This window comes from Falco biarmicus, chromosome 7 (genome assembly GCF_023638135.1).
Source record: "Falco biarmicus isolate bFalBia1 chromosome 7, bFalBia1.pri, whole genome shotgun sequence".
Lineage (NCBI taxonomy): Eukaryota > Metazoa > Chordata > Aves > Falconiformes > Falconidae > Falco > Falco biarmicus.
Window position 1 is genome coordinate 73,574,034 of NC_079294.1, and position 22,289 is coordinate 73,596,322.

At 51.8% G+C, this 22,289-nt stretch overlaps 1 protein-coding gene and 1 long non-coding RNA gene across 2 annotated transcripts; both read right to left on the minus strand.

Moving 5' to 3' along the window:
* Window positions 1-451: 451 nt before the first annotated feature.
* LOC130153010 (endoplasmic reticulum-Golgi intermediate compartment protein 3-like) lies at window positions 452-20,516 on the minus strand. Its single transcript, XM_056347402.1, is given in 8 exon segments — window positions 452-1,547; window positions 1,911-2,224; window positions 2,413-2,470; window positions 4,132-4,297; window positions 5,459-5,552; window positions 9,362-9,481; window positions 19,406-19,493; window positions 20,331-20,516. Coding segments are annotated over 7 exon segments (888 nt in total). The 3' UTR covers window positions 452-1,547; window positions 1,911-2,048.
* Window positions 14,974-18,475, minus strand: LOC130152149 (uncharacterized). Its single transcript, XR_008822896.1, has 3 exons — window positions 17,859-18,475; window positions 16,383-16,489; window positions 14,974-15,222 (listed from the first exon to the last, which is right to left on the minus strand). It is a non-coding gene; the product is annotated as an uncharacterized LOC130152149 (long non-coding RNA).
* Window positions 20,517-22,289: the final 1,773 nt, after the last annotated feature.

A 22,289-nucleotide genomic window follows, 5' to 3' on the forward strand; every position in this document is an offset into this window, starting at 1 on the left:
AATTTCTCCTTTAACAACAGCAATTTCTGGGGCTTATCCGTAGGACCCCACCATCCACCGCCCGCCCCCCCCCCCCCCCCCCCCCCCCCGCACCTTGTGCCCTGGGTTCCCCATGCTGCTGGCTCTCCCTGGTAAATGGGGTGGGGGCAGGGACAGAAAGAACCACCCAACTGTTAAAGCTGTCATATGCAAATTATTTAACGCTCGAGCCACGCGGGTGCTTTTTGGTACGGAGGCAACGGGTAATAGTGGCTGGGCTGAGAGTGGGCAAAGGGCAGAACGAAGTGAACCTGAACCCTGCAGCCGCAGCAAGCAGTTCCTGTGGCCGGCTGGTGCGAACTAGGCCGAGATCCCGGCCGGTGCTCAGCACAGGGTTGGTGGAGCGCTGCTGCCACCCGGCGGTCAACTATCGGTGCTGCAGCCCTGGCGCCGCTGGCGCCTCCCCACTCGGCGCTGCCGGCCGTAGTTAGCAACACCGCGGTCCTGCGCTGCCTGCAGGGTGGTGCTGCGGCGCCCGCTGCTGCCTCCCGGTAAGGAGCCACCGCTGCTGTCCCCCGAGCACGTTGCCACAGCGCGCTTGGCACGGGAGTACCGAACTGCAGCGCTGCTGCAGCCCCGGGACAAACGCAGCCTGCGGGTGCTCGCTGCTGCAACAGCCCCACCCCTAGCGAGAAGCCCCCCAACCTGGAGACCGCGGGGGTGTGGAGTGGCTGCGCCCCTCTACGGTTTCAATTCCCTCTCACTCGGCAAGGACACAGTTCCGCCCTTGCAGGCCTCAAAGCTGCACACCTCTGCGCCAGGCTCCTTCTGCGCATGCAGGGCTCGAGCCCCCTACGCAAAGGCGTCAGGCCAGTTCTGTGCATGCGCTGCCCTTAGGTTGCCAGTAACGCTACTGTGCATCCGCCATGAAGGGAGTAACAGCGGGCCTGCAGAGAGGGACTTGGGGGTACCGGTGGGTCAAAAAACGGACACGAGCCAGCAACCTGTGCTCGTAGGACAGAAAGCTGACCATATCCTGGGCTGCATCCAACGGAAGCATGACCAGCATGTTGAGGGAAGTGATTCTGTCCCTCTGATCTCGTGAGACCCACCTGGAGTACTGCATCTGGCTCCGGAGTCCTTGGCAAAGCAGGTCCAGAAGAGAGCCACAGAAATGATGAGAGGGCTGGAACACCTTTCCTAAGACAGGCTGAGAGAATTGGGGTTGTGCAGCCCGGAGAAGAGGCTCTGGGGAGACCTTATTGTGGCCTTTCAGTACTTAAAGGGGGCTTATAAGAAAGTTGGGGACAAATGTTTCAGTGGGGCCTGCAGCAATAGGACAAGGCTTAGTGGTTTTAAACTGAAAGAGGGTAGATTCAGACTAGATAGAAGAAATTTTTTGTGATGAGGGTGGTGAAACACTCATAGAAGTTGCCCATAGACATGGCAGATGCCCCGTGCCAGGGAACATTCAAGGTCAGGTTGGACAGGGCTGTAAGCAGCCTGATCTAGTTGAAGATGCCCCTGCTTCCTGCAGGGGGGCTGGACTAGGGGGCCTTTAAAGGTCCCTTCTTGTCGCGACGGAGGGAAGACACAGTCACTCAATATGAGTGATCAGCAGACTTCGTTTATTGTCTCTTACAGTCACCTTTTATGCCTTCTTATAATTAGCTCATACATATTACAAAAGTTAAGCTCATTATTGGTTAGTTGCCTAAATACCAAGCCCGCCCCTAGTTTCTCTTCTGTAGTTATCTGTTCCCACCTGCAACATTCTTTTCCCACCAAAATCTTCCTGTTATTGTGTAACAAGGACAGCCAAAGACAGTGTATTTTGCATTACTTCAGATAAGCTGAGAGCGATGTACATTTTTGTCCAGCCAGCTGGACTATGTCTATGTGACCCTTTTCAGCTAGCCAGTTATCCACACCTTCTGACACAAACCATTCCGTGATTCTGCAAACTACCACTGTCATTCTGGCCACTGTGTGTTTATATATACTTGAGGAAGTCAAAATCCTTCACAACTGAAATTTTACTCTGACAGTTCTGAATTGCCTTGAAATTCTCAAGAGCTTTTCTCCAAAATAGCCCTTCCAGAGATACCGATATTCAGATCCTGGACTGAACACCGTACCTGAGGTTGTTTTACAGCAGGGCAGCAAAGTTTTGTAGAACAAGTGAGGCTGAGAGACTGCCCAGACACATTCTCCTCCATGTTCTCCCACACCCATGTGGCAGCACCTTCAGAAAACACTTTTCTATTCGTTCCGGATAGTTCTAAACCTCTCTAACAAAATTTCACCAGTGTCCTCGCTCCCTGAAGCAGTGCTGCTGTTACCACAGAGAGCAATGCAAAGATGTTCAAAGGAAATGGTCAGAAACACTCGGAAGCTAAAGGTCACAATAAGCAGGAAAAGAAAATACTTTACCATGTACATGAGACTGTTGGAAATTTTTTGCCGGTGCAAAGTGGAAATTTTCAGCTACCTGCAGGAGACAGTAATCTTTCATTAAAAGGCCTGAATCTATATAAACAAAGCAGTCATACCGACAGTTGGATTTTCAAATTTTTGTTTGGATAAAGATAGACAATAAGCAACTCATTGTCATGGGTGACAATACCAGCAAATATTGTCCTAAAAGAGATATGAATTTCCCCTCTTCCTCACAGGCAGTCATGTGGAAAGCCATAATCACATACCGATGTTGACAGTAACTGTTTTATGCAGAGTATTTTAGCGGACATAAAAATGGGAAGAAGGAGGAATCAAGTCTACTGGGAGGGAACTAACTGCTGCTGTAGGAAATATCAAAAGGTATCACAAGGTATCACAGAAACGGAGTGGAGAAAGTAACTGGGAGGGTGAGCAGGCAGGGTAAGAAAACCCTTAATACAATAAACAAGAGTGGTCCTATGTATGCATCCATGAAAACAAGCCGTGTTCTAAAATAAAGCACTAAACCTACCTACCACCAAAAAAACCCCCACACTCCAAAATCCCCCAAAAGACAAAGGTTATTAAAATTTTAACCTTGACCATGAAAAGGATATGGATATTAGATGCCAGTCCTCCATGACACTCGCTAGCAATCATACACATCCTCCCCTGGAAGATTTCAATGCATCAAGCTCACATGCTACATTACACCTTTGAATGTCCATGCAAACCTATCGCATATGTTAACTGTGGACGCAATGAGAATGGAGATGTGCAAAAGTCCAAGAGCCTAACAAGGGCCCCCAGAAATTTCCCTAGTGACACCCACCCTTGGACCCTTGCTACCCACAGCACTCCCCTTTGAATCTTTCCTGCTCACCACACTTTGTGGCAAAGGGTCCTGTAATGGTTCAGCACCCACGATGATGCTCAAAACACGATGTCTGGCTTCATGAGCGAAACGGTGGGGTGTGTTTGGTTTTGGTTTTGTTTTTCAGAAATAAAGAATGTTGTCTCCAGGAATAGTACACAAAGATGTAAAAAAACCTCCAGATTTTGAAATAAAGTAGTAAAAAAAAAATTACGCTGGGCCTGACTGCTAGAATGTACTTGGGTACGTAACCTGCACATCCCAGTGTTTTGAGCTCAGTAACCTGACAAATGACAGGGTAGTTACATAGTCATCTGGTGTATCTTGTACTACATTTTCATACACCAGTTGCAAAAAACATCTCTTTAAACATCTTCGACCTTGACAACTCCAATAGTCTTGCTTCCACTGGTTTTCTAAAGAAGGGAACATTTCACTCTCTCCAGCACCTCTGCTGACAAGTTGTTGCTTACTGTTATCTCCAGCACCCACCGATGGTCTCTGTTTTGAGACTAGAAGGGCAGGTGGGACAACCTCACCTCAAAGAAGCTGCCTCTCCTCCTCCAGAAACCTCAGTAAAAAGACTCACTAGCTAGATGGTAGAAAAAGCTAAGCTTCTCTAGCCAACCCACCTCATGAAACAGAGAATTAGCCCCTTCCCACCCTTTTCGTGACCCTCCTACTGAACCCCTCTACAGGCACAAGTACCTTGCTGAGCTCAGGGGTTATTACAGTCCTGTGAACACTTAAAATTGGAAAAAAGAGCAGAATTCCCCAACTGTGCCTTCTGATGCTCATCAACACCATGCAACAGGCTCACGGCAAAACCCATCTCTCACCTTGTTGACCTCCAGGAAACCGTACACTCGGCAGCCCTCGTTCTTCTGCTCTTCCATTTTCTGGCTAAATCCTTCCCTCCTGCACTGCTCTATGCTATCCGGGTTCTCGAAGGCCCAGCCTCGTCACCTGTATGCTTCTCTGACATCGTCACAAGTATTGCAGCACCTGCAAGAGCACAAACATCATCTTATCATCTTTACAGGGATAAAGAGACACTCCAGCTCAGGACTCAAATCCCCCGTGGATTTTATTTCAAAGCAGCAAACTTCAGGAACTGGACACTGAAAGGTGGTCTAACGCTCCTGAAGGAGCTTGAGCTTCCTGACGTACTTTTTGAGATTTTGGCACGAGGATGCAAGCTGTTTTAATGCAGCGCTTAATTCTGAAGAGGGCTTTAGTTGTCCATTCAGACAGCTAAGTCCATTCTTGGCAAATAAATTTGCTGCAGAAATGACATTTGTTTCTGTGGGAAGTCTCCCACAGTTCTGAGTAGCTTGGGACTTCCCCATGTGAACAAAGCATCTACCTGTTTCTATTCCTCCCTTCCTCCGTTTTTAGGGAAAGATTGCCAACATTGGAGGCAAGGTTAATGGCAAACTTTCTTCCTTGCTCTTCTACCTCCGGACTCAGCAGAGTCTCTATCGCGCTCACCAAAAAAAACAATTGTCTGTCTCTGTTCCATGTTGTGCTGGACAAAACAAAAAGTTGAAGGCTGGAATCATGAATCCCTCAAGATGGAAACATCTCTGGGGAAGGATGCAACTTGACAGATGTGACAAACTAAGTTACTACAGACGCAACAATAGCAAAGGATAGTCCAGAACCTGTGGACTATCACGAATCCATTCTTACACAAATTTGCAGGTAGAAGGAATGAGAAACACCCAATGACACCCATAATTTGTCTGAGTGATAGGTGTCTGGTCTTTGCTCCCATAAGAATGCAAAGCCTGCAGCAGAAGTGAGAAGGCAAAGCCATAACTGGGTTTTATTCCAAGACAGCTCACAGAACAGTGAAATAATTTACACAGCTCCCCTCTGGACACCAAGTAATCCCAGAAAAGGTTCTGTTTGCTAAGATACAATCTTTGTGCTACTGCCCTTAAACAGGCACGCAGACAAAACAGACAACCTAACTGTGCACGCTCTTAACAATCATGAGTGCAGCACAGGCGTACTAAAACACAACAGCTCTCACCATTCTCTGAACAGGTGCCCAGGAGGATTTCACTGTACGGACCTTCGCAGACATTTTGGAAAAAAACCTCCAACACGTATGCCACATTAACTGTATCGATTCAAGCACTAAGAAGATGTAAAGGTTACCGAATGTCCTCTGACTCTGCCCCGTAACAGCTTTCACAGTGATTGGCATCCAAAGCATTTGGATCAAACACCTTTTCTTCTTCTTTCCCCAGTTCTAAGACAAAAGAGGATTCAAAGTGACGAGGCACGTCTAGAAACACTATCTTGTACTTCTGCTCTACGCACAGAAACTGTTCTACACATGAAGGAAATGATTTTGTATCAGAATCTGTGCATCCTGCACCCAAAGCTCACCTGAAAGAATGCACAGGGCCTGCTGAGCTGCAAAATAAGATCAACAAGCAGAGTAGCATTTGCCAACTGAAGAACACCCTCCATAGAAAGAACCAGCCACCTATAAGCCTTGCCGGAGCGCCAATCAGATGTTACTTGCACAAAGGCTTTGTTAAAATTTTGTCTAAAGCAGACCCAAACAGCAAATTGCGACCGATACAGGACCTGTTACACAAACAACATTTTAAATAGCAGACAGCAGCACATAGCGCATAATCCTGTCCCAAGGTATGTAGGGAACACAGTTATATATTGCTGTGAAACTAGATCACAGTGGGAATCTCCCAAGTGGAAAACTGACACTCAGCTCTCCAGTACAACGACGCTGACAATGCACACACATTAACCACTGGCTTACTAGAAATCTCCAAGGAATTTCTATCTTTGTCATGATTTTACAATTCTGCAAGTGTCTGTGCCACTTGTGTGTTGAATGCGCAGCCACAGTACAGCTGGGGCACAAACTCATCGAGTTTTATGTTCTTAAATGCAGAAGGCTGCAGAGGGACTCGTAACAGAGGAGATGAGAGTTGGTGACAGCTGAAACCTGCCAAAGGGCAAGACATGCCTCCAGAAAACTCAAACAGGACCTTTGTTTTCCCAAAACCCAAAACAAATGTGAAAGGTTTGTAAACTTTGGAGTTCGGAATAAGTGAGCCAAGGAACTGCATGTCTAAAATTTTCAGAAACATGGGTTCTTATTGGAAGAGGTCCCTTAAAACCAGGCTGTTTCACTCACAAATCCTGAAGGACAGGACCAAGTCTGCTGTATTACAAAAGCCCTACAAGGCTCACTGTCTAGGCACCACCGCACTACCCTCTTACAAGCCTCGAAAAGGCGGCTTCTTGGATAACTAAGGCCGGGGCAGGTGATAAGTCAGACACTGCTGAGGGGACAAAATGTTATCGGGACCTTCTTTGTTGAGATTGGGAGGTATAACAGGTGGACAGAAGTGAGTATGTAAGACATCTGTATTAGCCACAGAAAAAAAGAGATTTTAATTAGGAAGTATGAAATAGGCATGAAAATCAATCGTTAACCTCACTTTATGGTAGTTATGATCAAGCAAATAAAAAATTTTAGAAAAATATACCCATTCTTAAACCACTCTATGAGACTTACTTTCTACAGCTTACAACATTCAAACAAGTTGAGAGTACAATTAAGAATTCAACCAGTATGGGTTTTGATCCTGTAATTACACTAAAAGATAGCGTCAGGAAGAATGCAGCTTAGTAATTCCTACGCTTTGTCAAAGCCATGATTCCTGCCATTTGAAGAACACCTGTACAACACACGGAGTCTTTCAAGATCCAGCAACTAGTAACAGCTTTCTGAATGTAATCGGTAGCTGCCTGTTGAGTTGTCTCAGAGAGCACCCAGAGGTACTGCACACAGCTTGGATACTATAAAGAAACTGCAGTACATAAAACCCCACATGCAAAGTTTCGTGCTGTTAACATGGTCCTCGACTTGCATGCAGATATGACACATGATGCTGGAAAACTCGGTCCATGTTAAAAGGAAACGAAACAGTAAATAAAAATAAAAATAAAAATAAAAAAAATTCAATCCTCTATCGCCATCCAGTGGAAATTAATGAGATGACATCCCAGCACAGAATGCAACCTACCATAGAAATCATTAAGCTATTAACTATTTTAATGTAACTATGATCAGGAAAAGCCTCCACGTACTACTCCATAATATTTAGGTATGCTTTACTAAATTTAAGGTTAATGTTAGATAAAATGTATTTTTAACTAAGAAATTTAAAGTGCCGAAGCAGCTAAGTGGCAGAACCAGGCCCCGTCCCTAGCATAGCCCTAATCCAAGGCTGGTTTAAAAACCCACTCCAGTTAATCGGTGGGAGAACAGAGAAGCAGCAGATGATCAATCTGTGGACACAGGTGCTTTCAGAAACACAGGCGGTTTTGGAAAAATTGGTGCATGTGAATAGGAACTGCTCTTTCAAAGACTAAGCGCGCTTGAAGGAGCGTGTGAGTTAAAGCAGGCAGAAAGAAGATCATGATCCAAGGAGGAGCTTGGAACCGAGGCAGAGACTGGAACCGAGCAGGTGAATCAACTGGGACAGAGTCAGGTGATGGATTCACAGAACTGACAGGACCAAAAGAAACTCCTAAAAACTTCAGACATAGACTAATGATCTGATAAGCGTATATAACCTACGCTGTATCCCTTGGTTCTCTGTCACCCACTGGGGTGGTGGCCCAGCTCTGAGTCATGACTAAAGCAAGCCCAGCGGTAACAACGTCTGCGTGGATTTTTCCTTTATCAGACAATACTGCTATAGTTGCCGTTTAAATAACTGACTGAACATCAAGTGTTACTAACAGAAACTGATAATCATAGAGTTTCACAAAGGTGGGTGGACACTTCCAATCTAACTTGCCACACACGTGGTGGATATTCAAACTAGCCATATCCTTTTTCCAGACAGCAGAAGAAATTGCTCGTTGCATGCAATGCAATTTGATCGCTTTCAAAATGCCTCTCCTGGATGAGACTGTTTGCTCCCTGCAAGTTTCTCTTCCTCTCCATTGATAATATAATGAGCGAGAACAACCAGTTCAGACCTAGTAATCCCAGTGGAGGCTGGCAACACAAGTAAGGCAGGAGGCCCATAAGTGGAAACAGAGAATTGGGTACAAAAAAGCAGGGTTTGACCCCAGACATTACATTTGTCACGCCACAGCCTCTGAATACAGAAAGGCTGCTAAGTGACACAACAGTAAGAATGCTATCACCTCACTTCTGTGACACCAGGAGAAGGTCTCGTACCTACCCACTGTTCAGTTCTTGGCTTAGTTTAGCCTTTCAGCTTTAAGAACAGAAAAGCTAAATCTGAGTTACAACAAATCAGCAAGTTTAGTTCATGCCAATACACAAAACTACACTGTCTCCCAGAACAGATAACAAAGACCTCACGTTTTAGAAAGACAAAGTCTTGCAGTATTACCGTTAGACTGCAACACTACCAGAATCGTTCCCGGTTTGTATTGAAGTAGAACAGTAAGCCATAACATGTCAAAAAATACAGAGGAGAGGTTTAGGTAGCCAAGGACCACTTACTCCAACTTGTAACTGATAAATCAACTGAAATCTATTAATCAGGTATGCATTAACACACACAAAGCAAACATAGTAAGACACAAGTTTAGGCTTAAGGGTCAAGTCAGCGGAGCCTTCCCTGGAGAGAGGCTCTTTCCTCTAATGAGCTCGTCCCGTTTCTCAGCCTCCTAGGATTTAAAGATGCAACCAAAGTCAAGTTTTGCCAGAGCAGCTGCTTGATTTCTAGTAGGAAAAGCCTATTCACTCAGCAGCTCTGCTCCTGAAATGCACCAATGAGTCCTTGTCCCAATTTCAGAGGGACCAGGCAAAGACTTGCCTCGCAAAAGTACAGAGTATAACGTATATACACACACACAGAGGAGCTTGTCTGATCTACCAGTGTAATAGACTTGTGTCCTATAAACTTTTCAATAGTTTGTGGTGTTTAAAACGCTGTGAATTCAGCCGTCCCTTGTTCCCATGAATCTCATAGCAGGCATACGGTAATGGAAAGACTATGAGAGCATCCATCCAAGAATGACAGAATAGCATCCTACCGTGTCTCTCTGCTTCTGGAGTCACACGATTGGCAGCTTTATCCAAGCGCTGTTTAAACGGCTTGTGCTCGACGTCCTGCTGAGGCTCTCCTGCTCCGTCCATGGCATCGATGCTCAAATCTGAAAGCAGCGAGCAAGGAAAGCGGTCTATGAACACACATTTGTTATGGCCTGTGGCAAGCCGAGGAAGTGAAAAGACAGAATCTTTCAGCCAGCAGGGTAAGAACGTGCCAAACCGGGAGAGCACGTACAGCTAGTGTCAAGTGACCGACAGGGAATAAAACACACGGTGCAGCACGCTAAACGGCCCTCCCAGGTACGGGGTTTGGTTTGGTGTTCAAGAAGGACAGTTTCCAACTTCCAAGAAAGCGTTACCCTGAAAGGTAGACGCGCTTAAGGCAAAAAGCCAAAAGCAAACCCCTCAAAGCCCAGAACCATTCTCAGGAGCACAGGAGTTAAGCCTAAAATTGGTTGAAAACTGCCTCCTACCTCTTCCCCTACCACCTTTCCCCCTTCAACATCAGCACATTTCCTTGTGATCCCTTTTCACAAAAAACATTGAGGTCTGTCATATCGGCTTGGTGCCGAAGCACCACGATGCGCTTGCTGGCTACATGCTCTCTTAGAAGGCTCATAGCTTCTTCGCACACAACAGCCGAGGCTTCCAGCCTCTTCAGCCTTCCCACGCCCTGTGAAACATGAGGAAGGCAAACACCGATAACATCACAGGGGATCAGGAGGAAGTCAAGATGCACTACATTCAGAGCCCAACGCATTACCCAGAGGAACTACCACAGCAGAACAAGAGGCAGGAACGATCAGTAGACAGGCGGATAACATGCACGGCAGCAATACCCAGTCAGACTTGCAGGACTTCCAGTCACTTCATCCTGCAACTTTGTTTTGAATTTAGTTAAAAGGTAATCAGATTCTTAACGCTCATTCTGCTTTTATAACTTCTGGAGAAAGGCTAACACGTGGCATTGGTATTACAGTCAGAATTCAAGTACAAAATTCACGGCAAAGCTGTGCCTTGTCAAGTGACTTCCAAAGCAGGCTCTGGAGCCTTTCAATGAGACAGTCAAATCTGGAGTCCCAAGGGAACTCTGTGCCAGCTCTGCCAGTGCGACTGAGCGCTCTGACAAGTACACCGCCATACAGAAACATAAGTGGGTTTATACCTCGGGCTCATTTACAATCTAGAAAAATAATACTGCCCGGCCGGACGCGCTGCTTTAAGCGCCTAGCAGGCCCGCCTGCGTTACCACGAGGGACCGACAATTCCTCCCCGGCCGTTGCCCGAGCCACAGCGCAGCACTCGGAAGCGGCGGGCACACGGAGCCTCGCGGGCCCTCGGCGGCTACAAAAGTGATCCCTCCGTAGTCAGCAGTCCGACTCGCAAGCACGAGGCGAGGCACGCGTGGCGAAGTAACATCTCGACCGACCTTCGGTTCCGCTCCCCTTGACTTGTCGACGGACGCTTCCGGACGAACCTAGGGACAAAGGGAAAACAAAAGGCCCCGGTTTCGCGGGGAAGCAAACCAAAAGGCCTCTTCCCCTCGGCTGCTCCGGCCCCGGAGCTGACTGTCACGACACAAGATCAGCCAGACACCTGAGCTGCTGCTGCCTCCCAGCCCTCCCCGGCAGTTAAAAGGCTTGCGGAGAAAGCAGCAGTCGGGGGCGACGGGTGGGGATTCCGCTGCCGGCTGCCTTTTCTTGCTCTGGCCCGCTCGCAGGGGCGGGAAGAGGCTCCTGAGCCACCCCCCACCCCGCCCCCGCGACAGCGTTACCGCAGGCCCCGAGGCAGCCTCTCTGCGGCCGGCGGGGGCCGGCAGCCCCAGCCGCCTGCCACGGCTCAGGCCAGCGGCTGGGGGAAAGACAAAGCCCCGCGCAGGGCTGCGGCGGCTGCCCCGGCAGCCCGGAGGCGGCGGCGGGTGGGCGGCGGGGCGGCGCGGGCCGACCCCTCTCCCGGGCGCCGCCGCCACAAGCGAGCACCGGGGCCGCCCCGCCGCCGCTCCTCGCCGAGGTAGCGGCGTGGCTCCGAGAGAAAAAAAAAAAACAAAAAAACAAACAAACCAAAAAACCACCCACCCAGAAAAGGGCAGCCCCGTGAGGAGCCCGCTGACCACCGTCCCTGCCGGGGAGACGAGAACCGGCGGCAGCCCCGCCGGTCCCGGGCCGGGCCGCCCGCCTGCCTCAGCCCGCCCGCCGCCAGCACCAGGCGCTCCCTGCCGCGGCCGAGCGCCGGGCCGCCACATCCCCCCCGACCGGGCCGCTGCCCGCCGGCCCCCGGCCGCCCTTCAGCCCGAGCGCGCCGCCGCACGTCCCGGCCCGAAAGTCTTCCGGGCTCCCGGCGAAGGCTCCGCACCTCCACGGCCGCTCCCGCGCGCCGCGCGGGCCGGAAGTGAACCCGCCTTTCCCGGGCCGGATGCGTCATCTGCCCCTACGCACGAAGCCGGAAGCCCCGCCCCTAGGGGTCAAAGCCGCTTCTGCGCATGCGCCGCCCTCGGTCGGCCAGAAAGGCTTCTGCGCATGCGCCAAAGCGGGATTGCGTCATCTGCCCGTACGCCCGAGGCCGGAAGCCCCGCCCCCTTCGGCGTCAAGCCGCGTCTGCGCATGCGCTGCCCTTAGTTTGCCAGAAAGCCCTTCTGCGCATGCGTCGAGGCGTGTTGCGTCATCGGGCTGCGACGAGGCCGGAAGCCCCGCCCCCTTTGGCGTCAAGCCGCGTCTGCGCATGCGCTGCCCTTACTTTGCCAGAAACCCTTTCTGCGCATGCGCCGAAGCCGGATTGCGTCATCGGCCCGCGACGTGCCCGGAAGCCACGCCCCCTTCGGCGTCAAGCCGCGTCTGCGCATGCGCTGCCCTTACTCCGCCCGGGGGCGCGGTGCTGCCGCCTGGCGAGAAAAATTGGGTACTGCAGCCGGCCCTGTTGGTGAATCTCTGCTGCCATCTAGGGAAATATATTTGGGTACTGCAGCCGGCCCTGTGGGTGGAGCGCTTCTGCCACCTAGCGAAATATAAATGGGTACTGCAGCCGGCCCTGTTGGTGGATCGCTGCTGCCATCTAGCGAAATATATTTGGGTACTGCAGCCGGCCCTGTGGGTGCAGCGCTGCTGCCATCTAGCGAAATATATTTGGGTACTGCAGCCGGCCCTGTTGGTGGATCGCTGCTGCCATCTAGCGAAATATAAATGGGTACTGCAGCCGGCCCTGTTGGTGGAGCGCTGCTGCCATCTAGCGAAATATATTTGGGTACTGCAACTGGCACTGTTGGTGGATCGCTGCTGCCACCTAGCGAAATATAATGGGTACTGCAAACGGCCCTGTTGGTGGATCGCTGCTGCCATCTAGCGAAACATATTTGGGTACTGCAGCCGGCCCTGTGGGTGCAGCGCTGCTGCCACCTAGCGAAATTTTAAAGGGTACTGCAGCCGGCCCTGTTGGTGGAGCGCTGCTGCCACCTAGCGAAATATATTTGGGTACTGCAGCCACCCGGTTGATGGATCGCTGCTGCCATCTAGCGAAACATATTTGGGTACTGCAGCCGGCCCTGTGGGTGCAGCGCTGCTGCCACCTAGCGAAATATAAATGGGTACTGCAGCCGGCCCTGTTGGTGGATCGCTGCTGCCATCTAGCGAAATATATTTGGGTACTGCAGCCGGCCCTGTGGGTGCAGCGCTGCTGCCATCTAGCGAAATATATTTGGGTACTGCAGCCGGCCCTGTTGGTGGATCGCTGCTGCCACCTAGCGAAATAAAAATGGGTACTGCAGCCGGCCCGGTTGGTGGATCGCTGCTGCCATCTAGCGAAATATATTTGGGTACTGCAACTGGCACTGTTGGTGGATCGCTGCTGCCACCTAGCGAAATAAAAATGGGTACTGCAGCCGGCCCTGTTGGTGGAGCGCTGCTGCCATCTAGCGAAATATATTTGGGTACTGCAGCCGGACTTTTGGGTGGAGCGCTGCTGCCACCTAGCGAAATATAATTGGGTACTGCAGCCGGCCCTGTTGGTGGAGCGCTGCTGCCATCTAGCGAAACATAATTGGGTACTGCAGCCGGCCCTGTTGGTGGATCGCTGCTGCCATCTAGCGAAATATATTTGGGTACTGCAGCCGGCCCTGTGGGTGCAGCGCTGCTGCCATCTAGCGAAATATATTTGGGTACTGCAGCCGGCCCTGTTGGTGGATCGCTGCTGCCACCTAGCGAAAGATATTTGGGTACTGCAGCCGGCCCGGTTGGTGGATCGCTGCTGCCATCTAGCGAAATATATTTGGGTACTGCAACTGGCACTGTTGGTGGATCGCTGCTGCCACCTAGCGAAATATAAATGGGTACTGCAGCCGGCCCTGTTGGTGGAGCGCTGCTGCCATCTAGCGAAATATATTTGGGTACTGCAGCCGGACTTTTGGGTGGAGCGCTGCTGCCACCTAGCGAAATATAATTGGGTACTGCAGCCGGCCCTGTTGGTGGAGCGCTGCTGCCATCTAGCGAAACATAATTGGGTACTGCAGCCGCCCGGTTGGTGGAGGTCCTTTCCTGCTATTTTGTGACTTGTGTTGGAAGTGCCTGGCACCAGGTTCGAGTATTAAGGCAGAAAGCCCCAGGGCCTCGTACCTCTGGGTGGTACATGCTGTGTCACACCAGCTCCGGTGCCTTCCTGCTTTACAAATGCAATCAGTTTTGGCAAGTTTACAAAACTAGTGCTTTCTCAGGAAGGTGTCTTTGGATTTCAGCTTACCCCTTTCTACTTTTCATATGCCTACATCGCAAGAAAAAGAAAGGGTTTTGCTTCTCAGGTTTGCTCCAGTTACTCAGCAATTCAGGCATGACCACAGCAGAGCTGTTTTCCTACAGTCTTTTTTGTTTCCAGAATCCTCCCTCCCCTCCCTAGAGAGGGCTATGTGCAGGGCAAAGCGGACACTATGAGTAGGGACGACTGAGTAAAGTTACCAAAGGGCCCGTGGTGCCTTCCTCGCAGCAAGGGACTGATTTCAGTTTTTCTATGCTTGGATGACTTTTGCAGCTCAGAGTTTGGTTAAATCTACTCGTGGGGCAGCACTTGAACGTCTGTTGAGTGATTTCATACTGGACAACAGCAGCCACACCCAGACAAAAGTCTCCTCGGGGACAGACACGATAGCAGACTTCGTGTGGGCTGACCTCACCTTTTGCTTGCAACCGGCACCTTATTTTGCAAAGGAATCTTTGAAACCCTCTTTCTTTGAGACAAGGGACCGTAAGGGCCAAGGGCCAAAGCAGCCACGCTGCAGCCTGGAGCCTGACGGTGGCTTCTCAGGTTCCAGCAATGGCTGTGGAGCACAGCTCTTGTGTCACCAAGCAGAGCGCCTGACACCCTGAAGTGCCTCGGCGCCCCGGGGGTGTGAAGCCTCTCTCTGGGGATCAGGCAGCCTCCCACCACAGGTCTTGCTGAGCTAAAATGACTCTGCAGAGGCTGTAAAATTGTCTCGGAGTGCTGTGCTGCTTAAGATGAAAGTGCTTCCGATAGCTCAAGCTAGCCCGCCCACTCAGCTCTTACGAGCTGTACCTCCATATGCCATGGGAAGAAGTATTTAACGCAGTAACTCCAACTCTCGGCTTGGCACCCAAACCCGTAGATCAAACAGTCCATTTGTTCTTATTATTGGAAGTCTCCTTCCTCCCCTCCAAAGCCTGTCGTGCTTCCCTCCCTGGGCGAGGGCCCTACTCGTCTCGCATATCCAGCAAGCAGCCTCTCGAGTGCAGTTTCCACAGGCACATCTTCTTGATCCGGCAGGTCAACGTAGGTATCTAGCGTCTGATCGTCGATACCGGGATCAATCGCACAGAAAGCAGTCTTCAGATCATCTGCCTTCCCCTCTCTGTTCCAAAACAACACAGTCACCATTACGTTGTGGTATGTGAAAAGAACATTTACTTACTTGTGTCACACTGAGAATCCATGTTGCCCGAAATGCAGAGCAGAGATGTCTTTTGATACAGTCATCTCTGCCTCTACTAGCATCCCGTTGTTAAACACATGTGCAATAAAGACTGGTGAATGCTAAACGTCAAACTGACCGGAAGTTAAGAAATCTTAGATTGATGATAACCTGGGAAGACCTTAATTTCACTCTATTGTGCATTGATATCCCTTATTACAGAACTGTACTTCTCGCTAATCCAGCGCCCACGTTGGACAGGATTTCACTTCACAGGCACCTGCCCACCTCTGGCGTTCTCCTCGGTGCTCGGTGTGGCACCAGACTTTTTTTCAATGCAGTAATTGCCTCTTGTTTTGAGGTGGAATTATTTCTCAGATTTGCACCCGTTGTCAGTCCTATTTGCTCTTCCCACTCCTCAGAACCAGTCTCTGAAGACGTACAGGATTTTACCGCTATTTTTGGAGAGCTAAGGAGTGTGGATAACTGGCTAGCTGGAAAAGTTCACATAAACATAGTCTAGCTGGCTGGACAAAAATGCGCATCGCTCTCAGCTTATCTGAAGTAAAGCACAAATACGCTGCCTTTGGCTGTTCTTGTTACACAATAACAGGAAGATTTCGGTGGGAAAAGAATGTTGCAGGTGGGAACAGATAACTACAGAAGAGAAACTAGGGGTGGGCTTGATATTTAGGCAACTCACCAATAATGAGCTTAACTTTTGTAATACGTATGAGCTAATTATAACAAGGCATAAAAGGTGACTGTAAGGCACAATAAACGAAGTCTGCTGATCACTCATATTGATTGACTGTGTCTTCCCTCCGTCGCGACAGAGGAGCACTGTACCGAAGGGGATTAGTGGTACAACTGATCTCTGCTCGCTGTCTGCCACGCCAAAGTTCTTTGGGTCGGGGACTGCTGCTCGCAGTGTTCCGCAGAGCCGGGCTCAGCCAGGTCTCGGCATTCACTGCAACGGGCACAGCCCTGTAGCGCAGGGAGGCCTGCGCTGGCCACGCACACTGCGTCCACTGCGGGGTTCCCTCTGCACGCGCGGTCCTGAGCTACTGTCCCCATCAGCCCCTTCCCTCCATACTTACAGTAGATCTCCCAGCTTGTTCTTCAGCTGGCTCAGATACTCCTGCTTCCCCCTGACATCCTGGCTCCGGGGCTTGGCCACGAAAGCTTCAGCGCTCCCCGCCTCCTCCTGAAAGAAATTACAGCTGTGTTAGCACCGAACATGTTTTCCGGTCTGCACAGGAGCTGCCTCTCAACGTGCACGAAAATAACGCGGCTCTCCGAGAAATGGAATTTCCACGTGAAAAGTGGAAATAGAGAGAAAGAATATGGGAAAAACTCCCATCACAGAAAAGGCACAAGCTTGCACTGCCATTGTCTGCAGAGGGCCTTCAGGTGTTAGAGCTTGTGGTGGGCACTCCAGCTTTGTTAGTCTGATAAACCTAGCTAGTCTTATAAAACTAATTTAATCCCTAATTTAATCCCATTCTCCTGAAAAGGAAAGAGCCAATCCAAGAACTAGTTGATGCAAGCAGGTACAGCACTGAAGACCTCATTGACAACTTATCCTTATGCAAAGAATTAAACTGACGTTACTTAAGTTTTAGGGATTAGAGATTTAATTAACGATTACATTTGTTTTAGGGATTTAGGGATTATATTAGGGACAGGTCTTTTGTGTGGGTCTCGCAGTACTACAAAACACATCTGTCAGCACCTTTGCAACTTGTCTCGAGTGCTCCAGGGTGGAAAAAAAATGGGACTCTCTGAGAGGTTCTGCCCAACAAAACCAGAAAAGGAAAGATCTTCCTTGGAAATACCTTTCAGGAATGGCAGGGAAACCGGCTCAAGCTTCTGGAAAGGCTGAGGAAAAGATGTCGAAGGATCAAAGAAATGCTACTCTATCCCAGAGAGAACCTCTGGATACAGTCGTGCTTAGTATGACGTGAAGAATTCTTGCAACGCTTCCTTGTCCCTGTATCATTGCCTGCTTCCCCCATGTGCTGGGGTACGGTGCAATGGGACATTGTGAGTTGAATGAACTTCCTCATGCCACAAGAAGCAGTCATTCCTTACAATGTAGTCTTGCTACTTAGTCATTCTGGCGCTTGTCTGCATTAATCTCGTCAGCAGAGAAGTAACCCGGGAAAACCCAAATACTGCTCTGCTGGACACTTCCCGGTCACGGCCACCAGTACCGGGGCAGGGAGAGGGGAGGAGGATGAGGCTTTTCAGCAGCAGGAAGCTGTTACTTTGGCTTGGCCGTATAGCGCAGCATTAGCAGGGGCTCGAGCCCACTAGAAATACCTGCATGTCCCGTGGTTCACGTGGCATCATTGTAAAGTGTGGCTACTTCAGCTATGTCTTCAGTATGCTCACCGTTTCAGCTTTTCTAGTGCACCTGAGTTTCCCTGGCTTTAAAGTTTTCAGTGTTTACACTAAGAAGAAGGTGAATCTTGAAGACACCGGCCACGAAAGTAATTCTCCCACCTTCCTAATGGGTATTTATTACCAATTAATCTCAGTGGAAACAAGCAGTGAAGAAAGCTTCCACATACCCATGCAGGGAAGCCATTTCCCTCTCTTAGAGCTCCCGTTGCTATTTCTTCCAGAAGCACATCCACCAGCTGACTGCTGGTCTTCCCCTCAGCCAGAGAACCCCACTGGTCAGCTCCGCCTGGAAATCACCTCTGCAACAGCAAAAAGACACCGAGCTGCTAGGAGAACGTGCCCACACATACTGGTTTTGTGTGAATCCCACTAGGAGCCTAAGGATAGATACAGATCTCCAGGCATGTGGTTGGTCTCCTAAGCTGTCTAAGGCAAAATGGAATACCCTGCAAGCACCTCTCAGGCCACTCCTAAAAGCCTAGGAGAAAACGGGGTGTTGCAGGTGGGCTTAGGGGTTGGGGTTAGGGGTGTGGGAAAATCACCCTGAGGTGGGGGGAACTCGAGAAAATTGCGTCCTAACGGAAGCATAGTATTACGGAAAGCTTTTTTTAGGGTAGAATACAGCTATAGCCTGGAGGACGGTTGGCACGCACACGGTCTGTATCGCCACAGTTCCCTAAGCAGCAGCTCAGCGCACGCCGACAGCGGTGACGGAGGACGCGCTGAAGGCAAAAAGCCAAAAGCAAACCCCTCGAAGCCCAGAACCTTGCTCAGGAACACAGGAGTTAAGCCTAAAACCGGTTGAAAGAGCTGCCTCCTACCTGTTCTCCCGCCACCTTTCCCCCTCCAATGTCAGCACCTTTCCTCGCGATCCCTTTTCGCAAACAAAAGACGGACGCCTGCGGCCTCAGCTCGGTACCGAAGCACCACGATGCGCTTGCCGGCTGCATGCTCTCTCACAAGGCTGACAGCTTCTCTGCACGCAACAGCCGAGGCCCTATGAAAGGGGAGGAAGGCAAACACCGATCACGTCTCGCAGGGGTCAGGAGGGAGTCGGGGTGCGCTGCAGTCAGAGCCCAACGCCTTCCCCAGAGGAATTACCGGGGCACAACAAGAGGCAGGGGCCATCAGTAGACAGGCAGAAAACACGCACGGCAGCGATACCCACGTCAGACTGGCAGGACGCTTCCAGTCGCTTCACCCCGCAGCTTTGTTTTGAATTTAGTTAAAAGGCAATCAGATTCTTAACGCTCATTCTGCTTTTAATAGCTGCTGGAGAAAGGCTAACACGTGGCATGGGCATTACAGTCGGAATTCCAGTATAAAAATCACGGCAAAGCTGTGCTTTGTCAAGCGACTTTCAAAGCAGGCTCTGGAGCCTTTCAACAAGACGGTCAAATCTGGAGTCCCAAGGGAACTCTGTGCCAGCTCCATCAGTACATCTGAGCTCTCTGACAAAGTACACCGCCATACAGAAACGTAAGTGGGTTTATACCTCGGGCTCATTTACAATCTAGAAAAATAATACTGCCCGACCGGACGCGCTGCTTCAAGCGCCTAGCAGGCCCGGCTGCGTAACCACGAGGGATCGACAATTCCTCCCCGGCCATTGCCCGAGCCGCAGCGCAGCACTCGGAAGCGGCGGGCACACGGAGCCTCGCGGGCCCTCGGCAAGTACAAAGGTTATCCCTCCGTAGTCAGCAGTCCGACTCACAAGCACAAGGCACACGTGGAAAAGTAACATCTCGACTGACCTTCGGTTCCGCTCCCCTTGATTTGTCAATGTACAATTCCAGACGAACCTAGGGACAAAGGAAAAACAAAAGACCCCCGTTTCACTGGGAAGCAAATCAAAAGGCCTCTTCCCCTCGGCTGCTCCGGCCCCGGAGCTGACTGTCACGACACAAGATCAGCCAGACACCTGAGCTGCCGCTGCCTCCCAGCCCTCCCCGGCGGTTAAAAGGCTTGCGGAGAAAGCAGCAGTCGGGGGCAACGGCTGGGGATTCCGCTGCCGGCTGCCTTTTCTTGCTCTGGCCCGCTCGCAGGGGCGGGAAGAGGCTCCTGAGCCACACACACCCGCCCCCCCCCCCCACCCCCCCCCACCCCCCCCCCCCCCCCCGCGACAGCGTTACCGCAGGCCCCGAGGCAGCCTCTCTGCGGCCCGCGGGGGCCGGCAGCCCCAGCCGGCTGCCACGGCTCAGGCCAGCGGCTGGGGGAAAGACAAAGCCCCGCGCAGGGCTGCGGCGGCTGCCCGGGCAGCCCGCAGGCGGCGGCGGGTGGGCGGCGGGGCGGCGCGGGCCGACCCCTCTCCCGGGCGCCGCCGCCACGAGCGAGCACCGGGGCCGCCCCGCCGCCGCTCCTCGCCGAGGTAGCGGCGCGGCTCCGAGAGACAAAAAAAAAAAAAAAAAAAACACCCAAAAAAGGGCAGCCCCGTGAGGAGCCCGCTGACCACCGTCCCTGCCGGGGAGACGAGAACCGGCGGCAGCCCCGCCGGTCCCGGGCCGGGCCGCCCGCCTGCCTCAGCCCGCCCGCCGCCGGCACCAGGCGCTCCCTGCCGCGGCCGAGCGCCGGGCCGCCACATCCCCCCGACTCGGCCGCTGCCCGCCGGCCCCCGGCCGCCCTTCAGCCCGAGCGCTCACCCAGCGCGCCGCCGCACGTCCCGGCCCGAAACTCTTCCAGGTTCCCGGCGAAGGCTCCGCACCTCCACAGCCACTCCAGCGCGCCGCGCGGGCCGGAAATGAACCCACCTTCCGGGGCCGTACGCGTAGCCCATACGTACGAGGCCGGAAGCCCCGCCCCTTTGGCGTCACGTCGTTTCTGCGCATGCGCTGCCCGATTGTTGGAGCGCTGCTGCCATCTAGCGAAATATAAATGGGTACTGCAGCCGGCCCTGTTGGTGGAGCGCTGCTGCCATCTAGCGAAATAAAAATGGGTACTGCAGCCGCCCGGTTGGTGGAGCGCTGCTGCCACCTAGCGAAACTTAACTGGGTACTGCAGCCGGCCCTGTTGGTGCAGCGCTGCTGCCATCTAGCGAAATAAAAATGGGTACTGCAGCCGGCCCGGTTGGTGGAGCGCTGCTGCCACCTAGCGAAATATATTTGGGTACTGCAGCCACCCGGTTGGTGGAGCGCTGCTGCAACCTAGCGAAACTTAATTGGGTACTGCAGCCGGCCCTGTTGGTGCAGCGCTGCTGCCACCTAGCGAAATATAAATGGGTACTGCAGCCGGCCCTGTTGGTGGATCGCTGCTGCCACCTAGCGAAATAAAAGTGGGTACTGCAGCCGGCCCTGTTGGTGGATCTCTGCTGCCCTCTAGCGAAATATATTTGGGTACTGCAGCCGGCCCTGTTGGTGGAGCGCTGCTGCCACCTAGCGAAATAAAAATGAGTACTGCAGCCGGCCCTGTTGGTGGAGCGCTGCTGCCATCTAGCGAAAGATATTTGGGTACTGCAGCCGGCCCGGTTGGTGGATCTCTGCTGCCATCTAGCGAAATATATCTGGGTACTGCAGCCACCCGGTTGGTGGAGCGCTGCTGCCACCTAGCGAAACTTAATTGGGTACTGCAGCCGGCCCTGTTGGTGGAGCGCTGCTGCCACCTAGCGAAATAAAAATGGGTACTGCAGCCGGCCCTGTTGGTGCAGCGCTGCTGCCACCTAGCGAAATAAAAATGGGTACTGCAACCGGCCCGGTTGGTGGAGCGCTGCTGCCATCTAGCGAAATATAAAAGGGTACTTCAGCCGGCCCGGTTGGTGGATCTCTGCTGCCCTCTAGCGAAATATATTTGGGTACTGCAGCCGGCCCTGTTGGTGGGTCTCTGCTGCCACCTAGCGAAATATAAATGGGTACTGCAACCGGCCCTGTTGGTGGAGCGCTGCTGCCCTCTAGCGAAATATATTTGGGTACTGCAGCCGGCCCGGTTGGTGGAGCGCTGCTGCCACCTAGCGAAATATATTTGGGTACTGCAGTTGGCCCTGTTGGTGGATCGCTGCTGCCACCTAGCGAAATAAAAATGGGTACTGCAACCGGCCCTGTTGGTGGAGCGCTGCTGCCCTCTAGCGAAATATATTTGGGTACTGCAGCCGGCCCGGTTGGTGGAGCGCTGCTGCCACCTAGCGAAATATATTTGGGTACTGCAGTTGGCCCTGTTGGTGGATCGCTGCTGCCACCTAGCGAAATAAAAATGGGTACTGCAACCGGCCCTGTTGGTGGAGCGCTGCTGCCATCTAGCGAAATATAATTGGGTACTGCAGCCGGCCCTGTTGGTGGATCTCTGCTGCCCTCTAGCGAAATAAAAATGGGTACTGCAACTGAACCTGTTGGTGGATCGCTGCTGCCACCTAGCGAAATAAAAACGGGTACTGCAACCGGCCCTGTTGGTGGAGCGCTGCTGCCACCTAGCGAAAGATATTTGGGTACTGCAGCCGCCCGGTTGTTGGAGCGCTGCTGCCATCTAGCGAAATATAAGTGGGTACTGCGTCCGGCCCTGTTGGTGGATCGCTGCTGCCATCTAGCGAAATATATTTGGGTACTGCAGCCGGCCCTGTTGGTGGAGCGCTGCTGCCACCTAGCGAAATATAATTGGGTACTGCAGCCGGCCCT